At 37.9% G+C, this 21,648-nt stretch overlaps 1 protein-coding gene across 1 annotated transcript in view; it reads left to right on the forward strand.

Moving 5' to 3' along the window:
- GRID2 (glutamate ionotropic receptor delta type subunit 2) overlaps window positions 1-21,648 on the forward strand; it is a 737,675-nt gene that overhangs the window by 605,783 nt on the left and 110,244 nt on the right. The window contains exon 11 of the mRNA XM_075030714.1: window positions 89-401. Coding sequence (XP_074886815.1) covers window positions 89-401 — 313 coding nt within the window. The remainder of the gene's footprint in view (window positions 1-88; window positions 402-21,648) is intronic.

A 21,648-nucleotide genomic window follows, 5' to 3' on the forward strand; every position in this document is an offset into this window, starting at 1 on the left:
AAGTTTAGCTGCTATAAAGCACAGAGGAACAAAGATCTTTTCTGTAGCTCCTACTTATGCATGTTGTTCTCTTTCCCTCTTTCCTCAGAGAGCCGATATAGGGATCTCTGCCCTAACCATCACCCCCGACAGGGAAAATGTGGTGGACTTTACAACACGTTATATGGACTACTCAGTGGGCGTACTGCTTCGAAAGGCGGAGAAGACAGTGGACATGTTTGCCTGCTTGGCACCGTTTGACCTCTCGCTGTGGGCATGCATAGCTGGCACTGTGCTGTTAGTAGGGCTACTGGTCTACCTCTTGAACTGGCTCAACCCCCCTCGCCTTCAGATGGGATCCATGACCTCCACAACCCTCTACAACTCCATGTGGTTTGTGTACGGATCCTTTGTGCAACAAGGTAAGAGACAGAGGGAGACTCTGCCTCCGAGAGAAAACCTGTATATCCTCCCCATTGCTATAGAGACCTTCCTCTTCCCTGCCTCCCTCCCACAGTCCATGAGGGACTGGGAGCACTGGAAAGCCTTGTGCTATAAGGTTTCTAAGACATTTGGGTGCCCAGTGTGGGAACCATGAGAAGTTCGGAGCACTACATGGTAGCTTGTTTTGATTTGTAGTTGTCTAGAGAAAGATGATTTCTCTCTGGGGAAAAAAAGTATTTCTCATCATCTGCTAGAGAATTATTCATAGTTAATGTGAGTGCAACGTTCTTACACACTTAGACAGAAAATGTTGGGATTTGGATTTTGAGCTAAGTTTTGAGTAGCCACCAGTGCTAAATGGTCTTATTGTATCTGATACTCTTTCCTCCCTCTTCTGATTTATCTCAATTTTCCTATACAATGTTTAGACTCAACCTTCTCTGGCCTTCTTGGATGCTTTCTCAATCCCCTCTAACATCTGATGTAGCCCAGGCTGTTCCCCAATTCTGTTTATATCTCCAAGTCCTTCACAATCTACCTCTTCAGGCAGAGCTTTAACCATGCATCCTAAAGACATCAGGGACTACAGATCTTGGCTTAGTATATACTACTTAAAATTCTGGTCTACAAATTAGGGTTGTAATGCAAAGTGGAATAAGAAAACACAGCTTCATATGAGAACAAAGAACATTTGGATAGTAACACTTGAAAACAAAACAGAATGAATACCTTCTGGCATATCCATGTAGTTGTTCATCAGTTACTGCTAGCACTGCAGGTACACCTATTTGTAATTGCATGGAGCATCTGCTCTACAAAGAGCCATGGCCACTGCAGCCTCAAAACTCCCAGATAGTTTTTTGGATTTTAACATGAATTTGGATGGAATGATCTAGGTAAAAGCATCATATTTGTGTAACACTGGCGACATGTAACTTGGAAGTTACATTATTCCCTATTAGAAACAATCAGATTACATCCATAAAAGCTAAAGGTATGCATGAATATCAAGTATGAAACTCCTAGAAGGGAAAAAAGCTAAATTAATGTCACCATCCAAAAAAAGAAGAAAAGCTGAAGTTGAGAATTTCTACAAGAGGTCTGATTTTAAGCACATTGACCTAGAGACATTACTTTTAAAATTATCATTTGCATTGAGCAGTGATGGCCAGCTGAGGAAAGCTGAAGAGATTGTTTCATGTTTGTTGTGGATTTTTTTAAAGAAAACTAAAGACTTCAGAGCCAGCTGAGAGCTACAAAAGTTTTTTGAATGTATGTGGGTGAGTTTATAAAGTTTTCTTTCTGTCCAAAATATTCCCAGTGTAACTGCTTAGGGAATCCAACTGTGAGAGAGCAGTTGGTCCATTACAGAGCTAGACTCATTACATCTGTCTGCCTGTTAGGTTAAAACTTGTGAATTAGTTTCTTTACTGCATGAATGTGAGTAATTTTACACAGGTTTATTGCTTGGTATTAGCCTTAGCATCCCTGCTGTACTCCCAACATCATTAGTCCCTAAAAGCTTTATAGGAGACTGCCCAGCAAAGGTTTAAAGGAGGCAAAGCTAGTTTAATCACACACTTCAATCTCATGAATTATTATCTGATTTGTTTGCCTTATGTCTATCCAAGTAAGCCTGTGTTGCCTGGTGTCCCAAAGTTTCCTAAGTCATAGGTCCGGAGTAGTAGCCTGCAAGGGAGCTCTTCAATAAATGCTCAGTTAGCTTACAAAGAAAAGGGTTTTTGATCAGTCAGTAAAAATGAATGCTTGAGGAGGGCTTAGAGGGAAGCCTTGAATTAAGCATAAAGATGAGGAAGAAATTAAATGAAAATAAGTGGGACCAGATGACAAAAAAGCAGAATTTACTGAAAAAAGCAAAGAAAAGGAGTTTGTTCAAGGAGATCTGCATCCACTCCCCATGGTAAGAGGGTCATGAGGTGCAACTCAGTGTTAGTAAAACCTGCAGGTGGGACATGGCAGCTGGGAGCACCAAAACTGTTGTGGGACTTGAGAAAAAGAAATTCACAGAACTTGGAAAGTGAGAGGCATTTATTTTCAGAGAGAGATCTTACCACCCTACCAAGTGAATTTTCAGCACAACTCTTTAGAATCCACTAGAATTATATAAAATATTCACTTGGTTCCTACTGAGTGAGGGGAAGCTATAGATAAATCTCTCCTTCAAATAACAAGCAGGATAGTCCTTAATTTCCTAGAAGGAAAAATGACACAAATTTAATAGGGTTGATACCAAAATATGGGAAACTTACAGACCAATTTAAACATAAAGACTCAGAAGACCTCAGAAATCCAGTGCAAAGGAGTAAGAGATCCATTTATAATGTCAGCCTGTATTTCACATTCAATTTGAATATAACAAAAACTATATTAGCTGAAGCGTTATTGTTTACTAATCCTTGTGAATACAGACAAATGAATGTAATTTCCATTGACAGGCTAACTGGCTATTGTGATAATTTTGCTTCTGTTTTCACTCATCAGCTCTTCATTCAGCGGAAAAACTCTGCAGGTTTTATTTGTTTTGGAATAGCAAATCTGTTGCTATTAATTGTGATTGGCATGTCTTAAGTGTGGCAGCATGGGACATTTCAAATACTGTCACATTCACTTAAGAAGTCTTTCAGCTGCTGATTTAAAACATGACAAGGTACTCATTTCTGTTATCCAAACATACAGCCAAAGATGCTTTTATATCCCGCACTGACAGAAACAAAGCAGCATTAACCAAGGATTCCTAGTGCTTTGATAGAGCTGGATTCTTTGGGGCTAGCGAGCGCATTTTGGCATTGTCTTATCTTTCTTTCCTCTAGCTAGAGGAATGATTTGCAAGCGCACAGGCTGGCTCCAGACTTGCCGCATCTCTGAAGACAAAAGAGGCCTTTGGTGCAAAAATACAAATCACTCCTTAAGGAAACCTATAACCTATTTTGATTGGAACAGAAAGGACTTCTTTTGCTTGTTTCTTCTGAAATAGTTAAAAAATCTGAAGATTTTAGCACTGTGTCACATTATATTTTCTTTCAGCCTTGACTCTGATGTTCTCATCAAATTCTACTAACAGGTTTTAACCTTTTGCAACTTTTGAAAGATCAGAGAAAAATAGTGTGTCATTGTCTGTAGACTAGAGTCAGCACAGACCACTCCAATAGTTTTTAAGGCAGGTCTATGATTACTATCATGCTCAGTTGCAAAATTTAAGTATTTTGAATTGTTCCCTCAAATGTAGATTGAAACTTAATGTCACTGGTTCTTATATCATTTAAGCTTAGGTCTTGAACTTGGCTTTCTCCCCTCCCCCCCCCCCCCCCCATGTTGGAGTGACCAGTCTAGGTATCTTTTTGAGACTCTCATAATTTAGAGGTATATCTTCTCTCAGTTGCCCTTTTAATTTTATGTTGATTCATTACAGAGATCAATGTGTATGTATTTATATACATTATTTTTGTATTTGCAAGATACATGTGATGTTTTGTTAGAAGAGACGATTTTGACAGTAGACCTGCGATGTAACTGGGGAGGCTCAATTAATATAAAAGTGTATAAACTGTGAAGTGGGGTTTTTTATTCTTCATTTAAACAAAAAAAATGATGGCCAGTGCACTGAAATGCTTTGTCTTACTACCCAATATGCCCACTGAATCTGCAATATACTGTGACCACTAAGAAGGCAGACAATTTTCAGTGATCTTGGCCATGCTGTGCTGTGGATAATATTAAAAACAAATGCTTCTGACTCTGAACTACTCATTCAGGCATGAGTAGTTCAGATAATATCTGTTATCTCCAAGTTGTTTATTTATGTCTAAAGATGAAGCAAATTTGTAGATTCAGACTATGGAGGATTTCAGTTATGTTGAAATTTAGTGTCATGGCTTCTGAATTTGTTCTTTTCGACTTGCTATCTTAAAAAACTACGTAGAAAAAGCTCTGTATTTTGCTTCTTTTCAAAATTACCTTTTGCCAGTTGGACAGAAAATGTTGTTAAGGTTTCCTTTTCAGTGGGTTTCCTCTCTCTGTCCCTCCATATTTCCCCTTGGCTTCTCAATCCGCTCCTCACAGGTTTTGCTCTCTGCCTGCCTCATGCTGCAGCTGGTGGTCACCATTGCTGTAGCATTCTTCTTGGGTATCACTTGTGACCCCACTAGTCCTGCTCTTTCTTCTCTTTTCCATTGGCCTGGCTCCTCCTCAGGCCTTTATTATTATATATTCAACAAAGCTAAACAGAGAGAAGTGCAGAGTCCTGCCCCAGGGGAGGAACAACCCTGTGCACCGGCACATGCTGGGGGCGACCCAGCTGACAGCACTGGCACCGGTTGCCCAGGGAGGTTGTGGAGTCTCTATCCTTGGAGATATTAAAAAGCCATCTGAACAAGGTCCTAGGCAACTGGGTCTAGGTGGCCCTGCTTGGGCAGGGGTTGTCTGGACAAGATGGCTTTCAGAGGTCCCTTCCTACCTCAACCAGTTTGAGTGATACATTATAATGCTGTATCATATAGTCTTTGCTCAGCTTTTGTGCTATTCTATACAACCACATTTTTCTTTCTCTTCAGCCCTGGCATTGTCACTATACCCTCAAATTGTGACCTTATTAGAACACACCAATATTGGAAACCTACCATATGGACAGGGAGCAAAGAACTGTCTCAGAGAGGAAATTGAGTTTACTAAAAACTTTACTAAAAGCTTCATCAAGATTAACTGAATCAAATCACTGCAATGGCACAATGTCTATTTATACTTGCTGAGAACCTAGTTTAGCTTCCTGAAGGTTTTCTATTAGCTTTCTACTACTTGATGGGCTCTTGTTATGAAATATTCTAGAGAACACTCTGCTTTCACCATTACTGGAGAAAACCAATGATTTAAGAAACAGAAGTTCAGGATTTAGAGTTATTCCCAACACTTTTTTTATAATAGATTGGTTTTTTGAGACAGGTGAAATGCTGTGTAATTTTTACCAAGTACTTGCAGAGGAATGTTCTAGAGGATTTTATTTTGAGAGCAGCCTCTCAAAATTTGCTTCAGAATACAGTGATAAGCTTACTTAGTTTAATAGAATTCAACTGAATGTAGAGAAAATAATGAAGTTATATAGAAAATTACAATGTTTTGTATTTAATATGAAAGACACAATAGAAAGACATTGTCTCTCTCTTGTCCCACTCTGTTCATTTTACTTTAAATTTTTCTGTAAGAGGAGGTATTTCTGAACTGGACTGGCAGGATTTTAGTTTATGCAGGTAAAGACGTAAGGCTCTGCTTCACTTGGAAATGTCTGTAAGAAAGAGAACCAGGCAGGTGATTTTTTTTTTTTTTTTTTTTTTGCTATAACAGGAAATATGTTTAAAATGGCTGAATGATTCAAGATTTAATCACTTCTCAGTGATTGCAACAAAACAAACATTTATTATAGTTTTATAAATAGGGTTTGACCATAGGATAATGGGTGCTTGAAGTATTACCTGCAAAAGTATTATTTTCTTCAGAGTTCTTAATACTCTTGCTTAACCTAGCAAAGTTATAAAATAAATGATGTGAAAGCATCACTGGTGGGCCATTTTTTTATCCCCTTATGTTTTGGTTAGTTTAAAATGCTGGTCACAACTGGAGATTTTGATTGGTCATCGGTGGTGTAAGTAATGGCCAATTATGTTCATAATGCCCAGTTAATGAGCAAATCTTACTATTTGCCTTCTTTAAATTACATTTCATAAGAGCAATAAAATAGACTCCAAGCCCTGGCACTTCTAAGTCATTATAATACTTTTCGGATGGTTAAAGCTGCTCAGAATTCTCAGTCTTGTTCCTTGTACTACCACCCAAGGCGTGATATAATCCTCCTGAAATGCACTGCCTGGAGTGTGCTGTTGCTTAATAAATTACTCCATCTTGCTTATCTCACTCTCAGCATATCCCTATCAGCAGGAAACCATTATGCTGTAACAATGTATTTTCTTAGTGACATTTTCTCTTAATTAACTGTACACCAATCTTTATGTATTTAATATTCAAAGGAAAACTCTAAAAGCATTTTGAAAAAAATCAATTATATCTTCATGTGTGATATTTAGTGGTGAAACCTAATTATTTTTCAAGTTTAGAAAATCAAAAAAGATCCAGTATAAAGGCTTTAGGACTAAGACCTAGTTCCTAATTTGGATTCTGTATCTGATCTGCTGGCTGACCATAGAAACTTCATTTAATATCTTGTATTCCGGTTCTTTAGTTGTAAAATGGAGATATTACCTATCTTCCTTCATAAAAACTTGTTTTATATCTTCTGATAGAAAGCAAAACTTAAATGCCAGTCTCATTAATTAACAATATCAATTGCTCTTCAAACTAATGCCAGGTCTCAGCACGTTCCTGTAACAACAGGAAGAAACTTGCTAAGCATAAACTGCACAGCACTAAGCTGGGAAAATGAAAGTCAGATACCAAACACATTAGGAAACAAACCAGTTTCCACATTTTTCTAGCATGTACACCAGCAGGTATATTTGTGACATTATAGTTCCACCTTTAAACATGAAACCCCCAAATTCTCATTTTATTATATTAAATCTAGGCTTACATGTTAGTATGAGTATGTACCTTCATAAAGTCATCTCTCTGAAAGAGGTCCTGCAGCCCTCTGGTACCCATGCTCCTTTTCTGCATGTCTCAGTGGTTTGGCTGGCCCTCTTGACAGCATCAAAAAAATAACTAAATTTTGGCAACTTGTGTCCTATGTCTCAAATGCGTTTGGAAAGTACAAGCCATCACTGGAACTGACAACATATACTGAGAATTATTGTCATGTATACAGTACACATATGCAAACATTGGATGTAGCTTCATGTGCATACCACTTTCAGAGGTTTATTTGATTGTCTCTTTTTGACAATGTAATTCCAAGAAATAACCATGGTCCAAGTAAACTGTTCGGTAGCATGGGCATTTGTTTGCAGCAATGTGATATCGCTAGCATTAAAGTGCCAGGGGATACGCTTGGATTTTCCCCTAAATTGAAGTTAAGACTCAGGCCGTTCTTGGAAGCATCTAAAATAATGGATTTCTATATCTTGTGTGCACCTGCTTGCTTGAGTAATAGCAGTGGGTACATGAGGCAGTATATTTAGAGATGTGTCTGACACACCTTCTGTGAGGAGGTGGAGAATGAATGGTGGTGTGAAAGCCCAAAAAAACACCCTCATTCCCCTAGGACTAGCTCCAAGCCTGATTAATTGACTGTGAGAAGGTAATGTCTGTCTGGCTATAGTATAAATGCTGATCAAGACCAAATGAGGCAAAAGGGAAAGCAGAATTAGATGTCTGTGGCATCTATCAATTTCTGTGGTCTTTCAAAAGCATCCTGAGGTGAATATTTTACTCAGAACGGTTTCTTTAATTGTTATGATTTCTAATATGACTTTATACTATATTTGGGTAAAGAATAGATAAGTTAGAGTCAGATTAAGTAATCAGTTTTGACTTTACAGAGTTCACCTGTGTATAATATATATTTAATTGAGGAAATGAGGAAGAACAATTTAGCCGGGAACTGAATGCTTCTTGCATGGAGGAGGACTGTAACCCACATTTTTATCTGCAAAGGTGTTTAGAAGCTGAAGAGGCAAGGCTTACTTGTCCTGCTGTTTGATTTTCCTGCACAGAAGCTTACACTTAAGTTGGCAATTTTGGCTGTTTAAGGTAGGGAGGAAGTGAGAAATGAGTTTTAGCTTTATTAAAAATACTCCCCCTCTGCTTGGATGACACCAGCTTCATCTACAAACTGATGAGCCTTTTTCAGCAGAGGATATCCAAGGCACCAGATGAACCTGGCTTTAGGGGGGAACCCATGGTAGTTTTCTGTAGGGGTCGGCGTTCAGAAGATCTCGCGATGTCACAGAAAGTTAGAGGGTTAGTCGCAGCCTTGTGATGTACCTGTAACCCCACCTCCACTTGTTAGTATAAAAGGAATTAACTGCGCAATAAAAGGGGGAAGTTGGCGCTCACACTGCGTGTGTTATCTGTCTCTTTCCCTGGTCCGGGCCGACCAGTGATCTAAGCGTGGCACCTTGATATGTAGCGAACGCTACAGTTTTCCATTGCTTTTCTGATCTGTGGGGAGTCCCTCCTCTGCAACAGCTGTGCCATAGCTGTATCCACCCATGCGGCTCTTCATAACACCAACTGGTGGGTAGGTACCAGGAAAATTGCCTGCAAACTGTAAAGGCAGGAGTAGCAAAGAGGTTTTGAAGCTGCTGACGGGAAAGTCTCCCTTCCTCAGCTGTTGAGGTTTTTTTCCTCAGACCTCTTGTAATATTAAAATGTGTATAAAAAGAGTAGACCAAAATTAATATTGAAAGGACGCAAATAATGATACCAAATTAATCTTTTGATTAAGTTAACCAACCCGTTGCTTTCCTTGATTGCTGAGATGAAGGTCCACTCTCAGCAAATATGGGAAAATGAGCACTGTTGGTCTTTTTATTTGTATTTTTTATTTAGTCAGCTTCCCAGCATGCAAATTAAGGGGTTTGCCTTCATTACAGCAGCATCCTGGTGTAGGAACCTCCTGCTGCTTAATTTCTATTCTTCCACTGTCAATAGGGAAGGGAGAGATCATAAAGTAGGACTTTACCTTTTCAGTGCTTTCAAAGTTAGTGAGATGGTGTTGGGTTAAAAATGTGTGATACCTCATCTACCAGACAACAACTGAGATGAAGGAACACGTGTGATTTTGACTGAAAAGTCTGCTTCCTCCACACTAGGATAAAGTAAAGATAACAGTGAAGGGGAAAGATAGAAAGTCTTCTGCAAACAGGCTGTTAAGGAACCATGACAATAAATCTGTTGAGTGGGAGTGAGTGTTTGTTCTTCATGCCCAGATATACTTGCTAATAGAACATTTTTAGGTATAAGCATGTATTCCATTCTTACAATAGCTTCTTTCATTTCTATATCTATCCCCAAAGAGGATAACCCTTGCTATCCACTAAAGTCATCTTTGAAGTCACTTTTCACTTCTAACAAATCCAAGTCATGATCTTAAACAGGGTGATAGCTGATTTGCAGTAAAACCCAGGTTATTCAACTTTCAAACATAAGCATTTGTATTAGCGATTTTCATCAATAAATGACATTATAGCATTATTCTCAGTGAAACTTAAAAGAATGAGGGTTTTGTTCTTTCATCTGTTCACTATGAACTGTCATAGTACCACTTTAGGTCATCTGTGTTTTAGAGATCACTTTGATAACAACATTACAGGATGTACCTGCAGTAGAATTTTAGTCTAAATTTTAAAATGTGTTATTTAGGAACATAATTAGAGCTTCTGCATTAGTGATGACTGAATTCTGTAAGGTTAGGAGTTCATGACAGAGAAGCACTCTGAAAATTAAAGGATAACTAGAATTAGTGACATGAAAACTGAACTACTGTATCCAAGATGTCTGTGATTCACTTGCCTCTGAAGTCAACAGGTGCCACTCTGTGATGATGGATGCTTGGAAATCTTGCAAGAACAGATTTATAAAGCATTTCATAATACTTTGAAAATTCAAGCAAAAAACTATCTTTCAGTATGTGATCTTTTTCAAAAATTCCCTTCACCCTCAAAATCTGGAGTCACAGAACTGTGTAGAGGTAAAAAAACATGATGGAGAAAAGTACCTGTCAAAAGATGCAGGGGCTTTACTGGAATTATTGTTTGTCCTTATGGTCTCACTGAATTGTCTTTTGTTTTGCTTGGTTCATAGTTGCTCAGTTTCAACCAGAGGGGACTCTTTCTCCCTTGTGTTCATAATGTCCTCCCTGACAGGCTTTTAGCTAAAGCAGCACTTTAATACCTCATTAATGACATTGTTCAGTTTAATGTTAATTGTATGTACAGATGGCCTGTTTTCAGTCCATTGTGCACAGTTCTTTTTGCCATCCCGGAACGTATTACATATAACACTGTCAGTAGTCTATGGAAAGGCCACCACTATGCAAACTGTATGTGACAGTTAGCTTCTTAGCCACTTAAGAATATGTACCGTAGATGATAATTGTGGTTGATTGTTTGAGGCTGTAGAGCATTTGAATCCAGCCATTAGTAATAGGGAGATTGCATCTCAGCATCTCTTGAAATCTAATCAGAAGGTTGCCAACGTGCAATGTTATTTGTTAAGATCAGGTGCCAATATTCTCTAAAATAATAGCGAGCATATATCATTTTGATGCATTCACAGTGGCTGCAAATAATGCCTTTATATGGGCAGGCAGTCAGGTGCAATCTTAAAAGCACACATCACAGTGCTATAGAAGAGGATCCCAGAAGATCCTTGTGTTTGTTACACATGCACATTGAGCTCTAGTCTGTGTTTGCCTCCACGTGTGTGTATAATTGTATCATGTAAAATTATTGTCCTATGCCATAAAAGCAGCAACGAAAGATTATCTGTCAGAGCGTCTTTTGAGCAAACAGCTGTTGGTAAAATTGCTAGGCTTATTGCACAATTATTTATGATTATGTAATTGAATGGTACCGTATTTGCTAAACCCCAAATTAAATTTGAAACACTGCTAAGTGTTCTGATAAAACAATGCATTTCAGCAGCATTAATATGAAAGATTTTGGCCAACTTACTCATTAGAGGTGGGCAGCAAGTCTCACAGTTCCAGTCTGGCCATAGTTATAGCCATCAAAAGATTTACTTTCAAATATCAAGACTTGCATGGTAGGTCAGCATCTGGATATGTGTAGCAGAAGTCTGGTAATGCTTCATCTAGGAGCTCCCAGTAACTTCAGCAAATACAAGCAGACACCTCCACTTTCAAACTTTAGCTCCAGTCATTACTCTTCTTTTGCAATGACAGCAGAAGAGAAAAACAAAATATAGTTTTATGATACATTTTCCAGAACTTTTAGAAGCACTGTAAAGTCTATCCATCCTCTCTCTGTGTAATTATGTTGCACAAGTCACTACAATGTATTGGCATTAAATTACTGCACACTATTATTTGTAGCATTTTCTTTTATCTATGATGCACTTTGATTTCCAATTGAGAACACCATATTTTGCTAATTTTGCAGAAAGATGGAATTTGACCATGGCAAAGTTGCTAATATCTGAAAGAAGTAATTTGTTTTGTGGGTCTAGGCTTAAAAGCCAGGAATTAATTCCTATAGCTCTTGAAGATTCATACTGTAAATACGACATAATAGAAATGCAAATCTGATTAATGTATGTTGTTGAAGTATCATTCATACCAGGAGAAGCTAGACCACAGCCATTTGCTATGTGGTGATATGGTGTGCTTCCCGTCCCAACTTTTGCCTCATTGTCACCATTTCAGTAAGATGGGTGGAAAGAAACAATTTATTATTGGGAAGAGAATGATAAATATACTATAACTAGTATGTTATGCTAACATCATTTTAATCAGGTAATTATTAAAGGACTGCTTGGCCTTTAAGGACATTGATTTAATGGGAATTAATTTAATGATTGAACACTGTTTGTGTAACATTATCATTGCTAGTGATGCAGAAAATTGGAATCTCAGCTCAGCTGAGAAGAGGTTAGACTTTCCATTATCACATTAGATCCCTTTCTTCTGGAATGCAGTTATTAGACCCTTTTTTATACTTTTGGTATATATTTAAATATTAGTGTTTTATCTAAAAAATCCTGATTAGAACAAGTAAGTAAAAATGTTCATCATCATACTGTTTTCATTTTTAATCAGAGGCTTGAATATATGTTTAATATAGCCTTAAACAAAGTCCATTAGATTTTGGTTTTGACTTGCTATTGCTTCTCCTATGAAACAAATTTTCTCTGTTTTCATTCTCTGCTTTCTTCTCTGCAAACCTGATCATTATGTTTAGGATGAATAGGGGTTTGGTTTATGGATTGGTTTTACAGCTATAAAAAAGCAGCAGCTTTAAAAAGTAGTAGCAGACAGAGCACAGTTCTATCTAGATTATTCTAGAACTGAATCCTGTGTGGTTCTATCTAGATTATTCTAGAGGCTGAATCCTGCATGGTCTAGTCACAGCTTAGGAGTGATTTAAAAGAGACTCTAACCCATTCGTTCTCAAAATGGAAATGTTGAACATTTAGAAAGCCTGTATTCAGTACCTGAGGATTAAGACAGGGTTAAAGCTGACTTTTACGGGTACAACTCCCATTTACCTAAAGGGATGTTCTATCTGGCTGCCCTCCTTGATTTGCCCTTAGCAGTGCTATTGTCACGAATTATTTTTCAGCTTTATAGAGCCTCTAACTACTGTTGTGTATAAATTAGATCCAAGGAGAAAAGGGGGGCTCTGCATAAACAAGTGATTGGAAGCATGTAGTGAATAGCTGTGTCTGGCAGACTTTTGCAGATAGATTAATTTTCAAACAAAATTTTAATCAAGGATGTCTATGACAGTTCCTGCTGTACCTTGGCAGAGTTTTACAAGGGAGTCTGGTGGCCAAATGATTAGCCCTCTGTCACTAGAATGAAGCCATTGCAGTAGAGAGAGCAAGCTGGGTAGGTTTCGTGCATGAGCAGGCACAGGCAGGATGCAGGAACAGCCACAAAACCATGTATGAAATGCAAAGATTAAATTTATTTTCGTTACCTCACCAACCAGGGGATGCCCGAAGTAGCACCTGGGCAGAGGCACACAAGCGGGGATGCAGGCACCGCGGAGCTCAGTCCATGCTAGAGGATCAACGAACCTGCTGTTTTCGCCTGTATTTCAGGGATTTGCGCAGGCATAGTTTACCACTGTGCTTTGATCTTTCCCACAGCAGGGCAGGAATCTCAAGCACATTCGACAGGGTGCCTCTATCACACAGGCCTACGTTATCTAAACATAGATGTTCTACTTATCCGACACACAAGGCCAAACAACAATTAGTATGATATATATGTTTTTCGACACCTCAGTTGTAAGTCACTTGAGCGTGTTTAAAATCCTTCTCACCAATCTTCCATTATTTTCCCACACTTGGCATTTGAAGACAGACAGAAAAATAATTTGATAATAGAAGTAGCAAAGACTCAAACATGTAAACACTCTGTAGATTGCTAATCCAGTGGTGAGCCAATACTGTAGTAGGCTGAAATGCTTTGCACAGGGTAGCGCCAGCTCTCTCCTTGGTGCTAGAGCATTTTCTAGCTTCAGAGAGGGAGGGTTCAAAGAACATGACTGAGGATCAGGTGTTTCAAGCAAAATAATTTGTGAGTAGTCATTTGGGCCATCTTTTGGATGTTTCTATTTGTCCATCAGGTTATGTGTCAAGGCTGTCCGACCAGGTTTATGAGATGGGTACACTGGGCCACAACTTGATGAGGGCTTGGTGGCAGTGCCACTGGTCCTTGATTAGCCCCAGCATTTGAAATATCAGCATGGGTAATCTCTTCCTATTAATGAGGAAACAGAGCTGAGCAATGAGCCTTAGTATGCAAGTCAAATGCCAAAGGCACATTCAAACAGATGCACAGCAGTAGCAAATGGAGGATTTTCAGAGGGAGTTTGCAAGATATGAAATATAACTTGGAGGTGATTACTGGCCAGCAGTAACCAAGAGTGACAAGGTAGCATGGTAATCTCTTTCAGATTGGGGGTGGCTCATGCCTGGCCTCCTCGGTAGGAGGTTGGACGGAGCCTACATTTACCTGCATAAGGTTATGCATATACCCTCAGGTTAGCTAGCTTCCAGAGTTGTTGATAAGGCTCTATAAGGATGTATAAGATGCAGCTTTTCAAACCACTTTACAGATTTCAGATGACTAGGAGTGATTAGAAATAAGCCTGAAGGAGAAGAAAGTTCGTATCAGATACTCTCCCTGTCACGTAAAAGGGGAAAATAAATGAGGAGAGCTTTCTTTTGTGGATCATTGCTTCCCTTCTGGGAGGGCAGTGAGGGCAGTGCTTCCTACTCAGCTGAAAGGAAACAATCTTCCAGGGAGCAAGTGTAATGAGATTAGTCAGGGGATCATTACACTAACAACAACAAATGGGAGAGAGTAAGTGATTGTTTAGTTCAGAATTAAGATGTTAAGGGGAAAAAAAATTAATCAGGGCACCAAATCACAAAGTGAACACATTCTTTAATTGCCTGTAGACCAGTGCGAGAAATCTTGAGTAATAAACAAGAGCAGTTGGAATTACTCACAAATATAGATTTGGTCTTCATGGTGTTACTGAAATCTAGTAGGAACATATGACACTGGAAAGTACTGAAAAACAGATGGACAAGGTGGGCAAAAGGGGGAGAAGAGTGTCACTATGTCAAAATGGCATTAGGTATTTCAGAGGCATTGAGAACTTGGAAAGAATTGATCTTAATTTCTTGTGGGACCATGTACTAATGGCTGGAGCACAAAATGAGGTGGGAGTCAATATCTGCTGTAGACCACCAAATCACACTGGAGTAGATAATGATTGGCTCCTCTAGTGCGTATCTGTAATGCATAAGGGAAAATGTGAGATATAATGGGGGCATTCAATCTGAATGATGTATGTTTCAAGTCTCAGGCTGCCCATGCTGAAGCATCTTGAATGCACATATAGAGCAGATGGGAACAAAAAGGAACACTGATCACACCAAAGAGTTAGAAGCTACAAACTTCAGGAAAAATGACATGGGGAGCAAGTGTACACAGAGGTGAGTCAGAATGGAGAAAAACAGGAAGCAGGGCTTTGAATATTTTATTAGGAGCTAAAGAAACCTTAATGATAATGGTGCATTAGGTGAAGGTGATACCATTCAAAATAGTTATGCCAGATAGGCAATAAATATTTCTCTTCTGTGCTTGTGAAAAAAACAAATTAAATACTTTCCATATCAAGAGGATGTTAAATGGTAGCTACTAATGTCAAACATTTTCAAATCAGCAAATCCAAACAAATGTCACCTAAACAATTTAAAAGAGCTTGCTAAGGAGCTTCCAGGACCACTATTTGTGGATCTCAGTCCTGGAGCGTTGGGAAGGTTTTAGAAAGCTGACAAAAAAAATCTAATGTAAAGCCTGAAGACCAAAATGAACCTTCAACTCAAGTGTTTCTTCCATCTTAATATACGGATGTAACAGCTTGAAAGACTTCACAAATATAGACAGACACTTGACAGTTCCAAAAGATATCACCATTAAAAAGTCTAGTATTGAAGTTATATAATTATACAAAACATTAGTATTTCTCAAAGAGTACAACAGCCCTTTTCCTCAAAATCATTCAGAGAAGGAGGAGGAAGGCTGTAGAAATAACGAGGAAAAGGAAGCCAAAGTGTGTCCATGGCAAGTACACCAGTGGCATACAGAAAAATGCTTTGTAATGTATTGCTGGGAGCCACACCCAAGCCAGACACTGAACAGTGCCTGAAGAGAGAGAATACCCCTGGAAGCTAGTAACAGAGGATACACAAGGAGATTTTCAGTATAGACAGAGATAGGATAAGTTTGTTTTTTCCCTTAAGCACAGTTCAACATATAAAGGACTCCTGTTCAGCAAAAAGAATAGGCCAGCTCTAAACTCAGGAGAGCTCTAATACTGTTGGAGTAGGCATATGAAAATGTCTCCTCTATCAATTGTATGCTAGGAAGATAGACATCAAAAATTTATCTAATATTTCAAATTTTGAGAGTAATGAATGCCAACACTTCCATGAATTTACAATGGCTCCACTAAATTGTTTTAATGGTAAATAGAAGAAAATATGAAGATTTCTAAATATTTCAACATTTTTAAATGTTTCAAATATATCTTTTGAAGTGATTTTAGTTTCTCATTTATATCGTGTTTATTTTTAGCAAACTAATATGTGAGAATATCTTGACAATGAAAAAGCCTGCTATGCATGACTTCTACTATTTTATTAAAAAAAAAAAAAGTTGCTTGATCTTTTGGATATGATGGAACCTTTTATAATCACTTTAGTAAAAAAAATTGGTTCTCTTCCGATCCTACTGCTTCCAGTGAACCAAAAAAAACAATTCCTATAACTTACTACCTAATATATTTGGAGTATTGTCACAGTATTAATAGCAATGGTAGTAATAATACCTAGATGCAGTGCTCTCTTTTTAGGAAGTAAGACCTGAAGAAATGTTTCATGTGTGAAACAAAATATCTGAATGTCTCTTTTCATATATAAATTAAAAAATAAACAAAAATCACTACATTTTAATAAAAACAAAATGCTAGGGGAGAAACAGGTGGTGTGGTGAATAAAAGCAATAGCTGGCTCTTGAACTTGTCCAGACCTTGTAGAATCTGGCTGCCAGCCCTGCCTCATGCTCAGTTCCTTCCCTACTCTCAATTCCCTGCAATCTGCCAATATTTGCAAGGCTAGGGAATTCAGCCACTGATTTACAAGCTTATTTGAAAGGCATTACCAATTCAAGGGGTTGTATTCTCCTGTTGAAGAATACATGCCATGCCTGCTGTGGTCAATGGGTGTTAACTTCAGCACACCATGTAATATTACAAACTCAGGTTATGACATGCCAGCTTATAAGCTATGGAAATGACTGCATTCTGCACAGTTCAAGGAAGAAAGGAAAAGTATGGGTGAAAAATGAAAAGAAAGGAAGAAAAATTCATGATGAGAGATTTTCCAACACCTTCCAAGCTGCATTTATTCAGCTGGTACAAATAAGTACAGGCTTCATTGACTGTAGAGGTTTGCGGGTTTTTTTGGTCCTATACTGAATTGAACATTTCCAACTGAAAACAGGAGAGATTTTATATTATCAAGAAAGTTTTTAACAGAACAATAGCAATAGCTAATGCCTTGAAAGATTCTGCCTTTGAAGAGCTCTGCTTTGCAGAGTTTTGTAAAGATATCAGAGCTCAAACTTTAGGTTTTGTTTCTCATGGCAAAAATAGCTGAAATATAAAATGCCTTTGCCTCTTTGTTAATACAAACTACTCCCCTTACACCCACTCTCTATTAATGTCCCTTTCACAAAGAAAACATGAGATGTACATTGATCTAAACTGTTTGCAACAGAACTCTACACTTTATATTTGTGCAAATGGAAATTGCAGATGCACAGCATAATTGATGTGACTCTTCTAACAAGCTAAAGGCTAAACTGCAGCCAACTCCCAGTCCTTTGTGTCTTTTTCCAAAGGCCAATAATTCACTAAATGTGGGCAGAATTTTTGCAAGAAAAAGCAAAACCAAAATCTGTCCCCAGATAACCCACCCTATTATTTTTTCACCTTCCTTTTCCAAGCACAGTCAAGATCCTTGCTTTCAAGTTTGATAGTATTACAGTTCCTCGACAAAACAGTCACAATTAACATCTTTTTTAATGGTTCTCAAAATTATCTGAAAAAAAATCTCACTAAAACTCCTTACACAGAAATTCAGCTTACTGCAGACCTGTAGCAGAGACTATTGCAAATTAAATGATTGAAATTTGACAAAGTTATTCGCAACTGATATATCTTCTTGAAGTGAGAATGGTAGGGTAGCCTTGATGGTAAGTATTGGTGACAAACTGAGTTTTGTCTATAATAAGAACCTAGTCTTTGGGATTTCCCTGACAGCTGTGGTTATAACAAATAGAAATTACAAGCTGTGATTCTTGTAGTCTCCTTCTTGTAGGAGAAGGGCAGAGTCTTCTCATCCAAGCCTCTCTCTTCACATATGGAGTAGCTGCAGTAGACTCCCAGTCCAGCTCTCAACTCCCCCCAGAAACATCATTTAATAGAGTTATCAAATTCAGGACATAGAATAATTGTGGTTTATGGCTTTTCTCTGTGTGTGTAGCTGTTTAAAAAGTATGTTTCAATAATTAATCTTCAAAAGGCATTATTGTTCTCAATAATCAATTCTGAGTTTTCTCAACAGTGTGGACTCTATGCTGCCAAGCTATTTGCTTTGGTAATAGTAAAAAAATTATTTTTGAGCTGGTAAAGCAAATGAATTTTATTTGTAAATACTGTGCATTCCCAGTGAAGTTGTTAAATTGATATTAAATCAGAGAGAGATTTTATCTTGCACATTTATTGCATGAATTACTGGTAACAAAAGTTGCACCACTTTTCAGCAAGATGGCTGCTACCAGGCTTGATCTCAGAAGTGCCAAATGCAGTTAAAACTTCTGCAAGAAACGTTTCACCATTTCTTTTTTGTCCACAAAAAAGAATTTTTTCCATTTCTATTTGAAATGCTTTCATAGTTCTGGACTACGCAGACAAATGCAGTTTCTCTTCAGGCAAACAGTTGACAAATCCCTGAGAACAAGATGTTTGAAGAAACAGCCTATGCATTTTGAATTATTCAAATTTAGTCCAGAGTTATGGAATACCAAGATCTCACCAGGCTGTGATCCTCAATTCCCCTGTTTTGTCCATTTTTCTCATTATTTCATTCCTCCTCCTTGCCTGTAATCCTCTCTTGTGATTTTTTACTTGAAGAAACCCTTAAACTTACTATTAACAAGAGAGAATAACTTAAAAGGTATTAGAAATCTGTATGGGAGTTGTATAGGTTCATGTTTTATCTCCTAAGGTGGGTTTTTCCTGATATTTAAGTCTGTCATAATTATACATTGTATTGTTTGCATTGTCAAGGCAATGAGTTATTTTTCTTACCTTCTGATATTTAGCATGAAGCACTTGGAAAGAAATGGGACTAAACAAGAATTCATAAGATAAGTTGCCGCCTAAGCCTGTCATCTGAAGTAGGCCAGCATTAAACTAGTCTAGGATTGATGAAGGAGAGCTGCATTAGATGAGAGTGGGAGGACTAAAAGTAATTTCTTTCACTGGCACTTCTACAGTAATTCAACTCTTTCAGAAAACTCCCAGTAAGATTGATTTTTGCTAGTTCAGTTTACTCTAGAAAATCTCTTTTCCTTCCTGCACATGCAATCTGAAAATTTGAAAGGCAGATTAGATTTTTAAATGATTTTTAGTACACTTCAAAACTGTCAGCTGAATTATACTAGGAGCTGTAGTCACAACATAGGTAATCTATGGGTATTGGCATTTTTGTGCTGCATTATATCCTTCTGCCAGTGTACTGGAAGGGACAAGTCAAAAGAATAATACAGGCCCTGTATTCATTTGAGGTCTGTCTCTTAAGATGACAAAGCAACTCCAGGACTGCTGAGTGTTGTCTTTGATTTCCATTTGTTTCATGAGCAGAGCTCAGTATTTTTAAGTGTTGCTCAGCATGCTACAACAGTAGTTTTTAGTATAACCATAACCAGCATGTTAACTCCCATTGATGAATTTTGCTATAGGAATGAGGTGTGATAGCACAGATTTTACTCTGGTCACCAGCATGTGTTTACATGGCATCACGTGGCCTGTTTGCCATTAGGGGTTATTAAGCTTTGCTGTTATGATATGAAAGATAATAGCAGGGAAAGACTTGTTTTGTCTTCTTGGTTCCCTCCTCCCTTGCACCATGTGTCTTGTGCATAGCCTCTTGTAACTAGAATATGCTGTCATCCATAAAGATGTCCATGAATCTGAAACTCATACTAGATATTGGGAAGGAGAGCCCAAGGAGGTTTATATGCATGTCCCTTCTGCATACTAATTTACAGTGAACAATTGTGACTGTTAGGTCTGTAGCTCTTCTTTGTGGTAATGTTAATGGAAAACCAATGATTGTTGCTCTCCTGAATGACTTGGTACTCTTCTGCACTGAGAAAACATGTAAATTTGGACTGAAAGAAAACTCTGGAAAGTTTTATCCCTAGAAACAAAATCGGGGGAAGGTAGCAAAAAGGTTTCTTTAAGGTGAGCTGTCATGGTTCGGGAAGTGTTTTAGCAAACAGTACGATAGAACAAGACTGTATCACATTAGGTCTCCTAATAGCTGCCAAAGAAATGATACTGTGGCAGTAAAAGATCTTTGATTTTTGTTTGTTTGTTTCTTTCACTGGGACAGGCGGACTGCCCTGTCCATACTACTTAAAAATCATGCACCTATGCAGTTGCGGTGTCAGTCTTGCTTTAGAAATGGAGTTTAAGAAGCATCAGTGCAAAGATTTTAGAGTAGGGACGGGAGTGATGAATTATTTTGATATGTGTTTATTGTATGTGTACTTGGATGCAAGCTTTGTCCTCCATCTTCATTTATTGACTACTGATATACAAGGTACAACTGTGAGTTAGGAACGAGACTTCACAAACACCTGGGTGAACTAAAAGCACTTGGGATGACCAGCACTCACAGTTTTTTAAAGTCTGTTGTTAACATGGGTGTTAAAAAAGAAAAGGTAACAGTGAATAGTGGGGAAACCTTACCAACGTATGGGAAAACTACACTGCATGAACAGTAGGGGAATGCTGCGGCTGAGAGGTCTATGAAGACTTTCATGGTCGCTTGTTGCACAGCATCCTCGCTTGAAAACCAGAAGGCAGGTGTGTTGACTTTCAGTGGTCCTCTCTTTTCTGACATTTCATTTCAATTAAAAAAAAAGTCAGAACTTAAAGTTTTACTCATTAAGCTGAAAAATGAAAACGCAAGGATGTCCAGGACATCATTGACTTCTACTATATTATTCTGCCCATTTCAATTCAATATGAAGATTATCTCCAGGAATTGACACCTGAAAGTTAAAAGTACAAACAGCCTTTCCTGATAAATTGTTATCGCTGTCTGCTCCTCTCATTTTATTAAAAATAATTTTTAAATGAAGTATTCCAAAGACATTGCAAAACCTGTTGTAAAGCAGAAATATTCTATTAAAAAACATTTAAAATTTATGTGGGAGAGAAAACCAAATCGTCAGATGTTGAAGTTAATGTTCATCTTTTAAAGTCCTTGTATTGAAATAATATCTCCCAATCTGATCAGCAGAATCTTATTTCAGATAATTATATGGCATCTTGGAAATAAAAGGAAATTTATTTCTGACTGCGCAGGTCTAATGCAGATTTTGTCTTTCAGTACTGGAATTCTTAAAAGGCAAAGGAATTCAATACTTATATACCAAAAATATAAATGGAGTCAGTTATTATTCCACATGTTACAACTCCACATCACTGAAGTAGGAAAAAAGCTTCAAATTTGTTTGTGGTATGGTGATGCAGAGTTCCCAATGCTTTGTATAGTTAGGACAAGCTTTGAACAAAACAATAAGGTGATTCTTCATATTCAAGCATTGATTAAATATCTAGTTCATGTACATAATTGAAAATTATTTGTACTTGGAATGGGAATAGTTGTAATTTATATTCCCTTTAAACCTACTTGCAA

Source organism: Buteo buteo, chromosome 1 (genome assembly GCF_964188355.1).
Source record: "Buteo buteo chromosome 1, bButBut1.hap1.1, whole genome shotgun sequence".
NCBI lineage: Eukaryota > Metazoa > Chordata > Aves > Accipitriformes > Accipitridae > Buteo > Buteo buteo.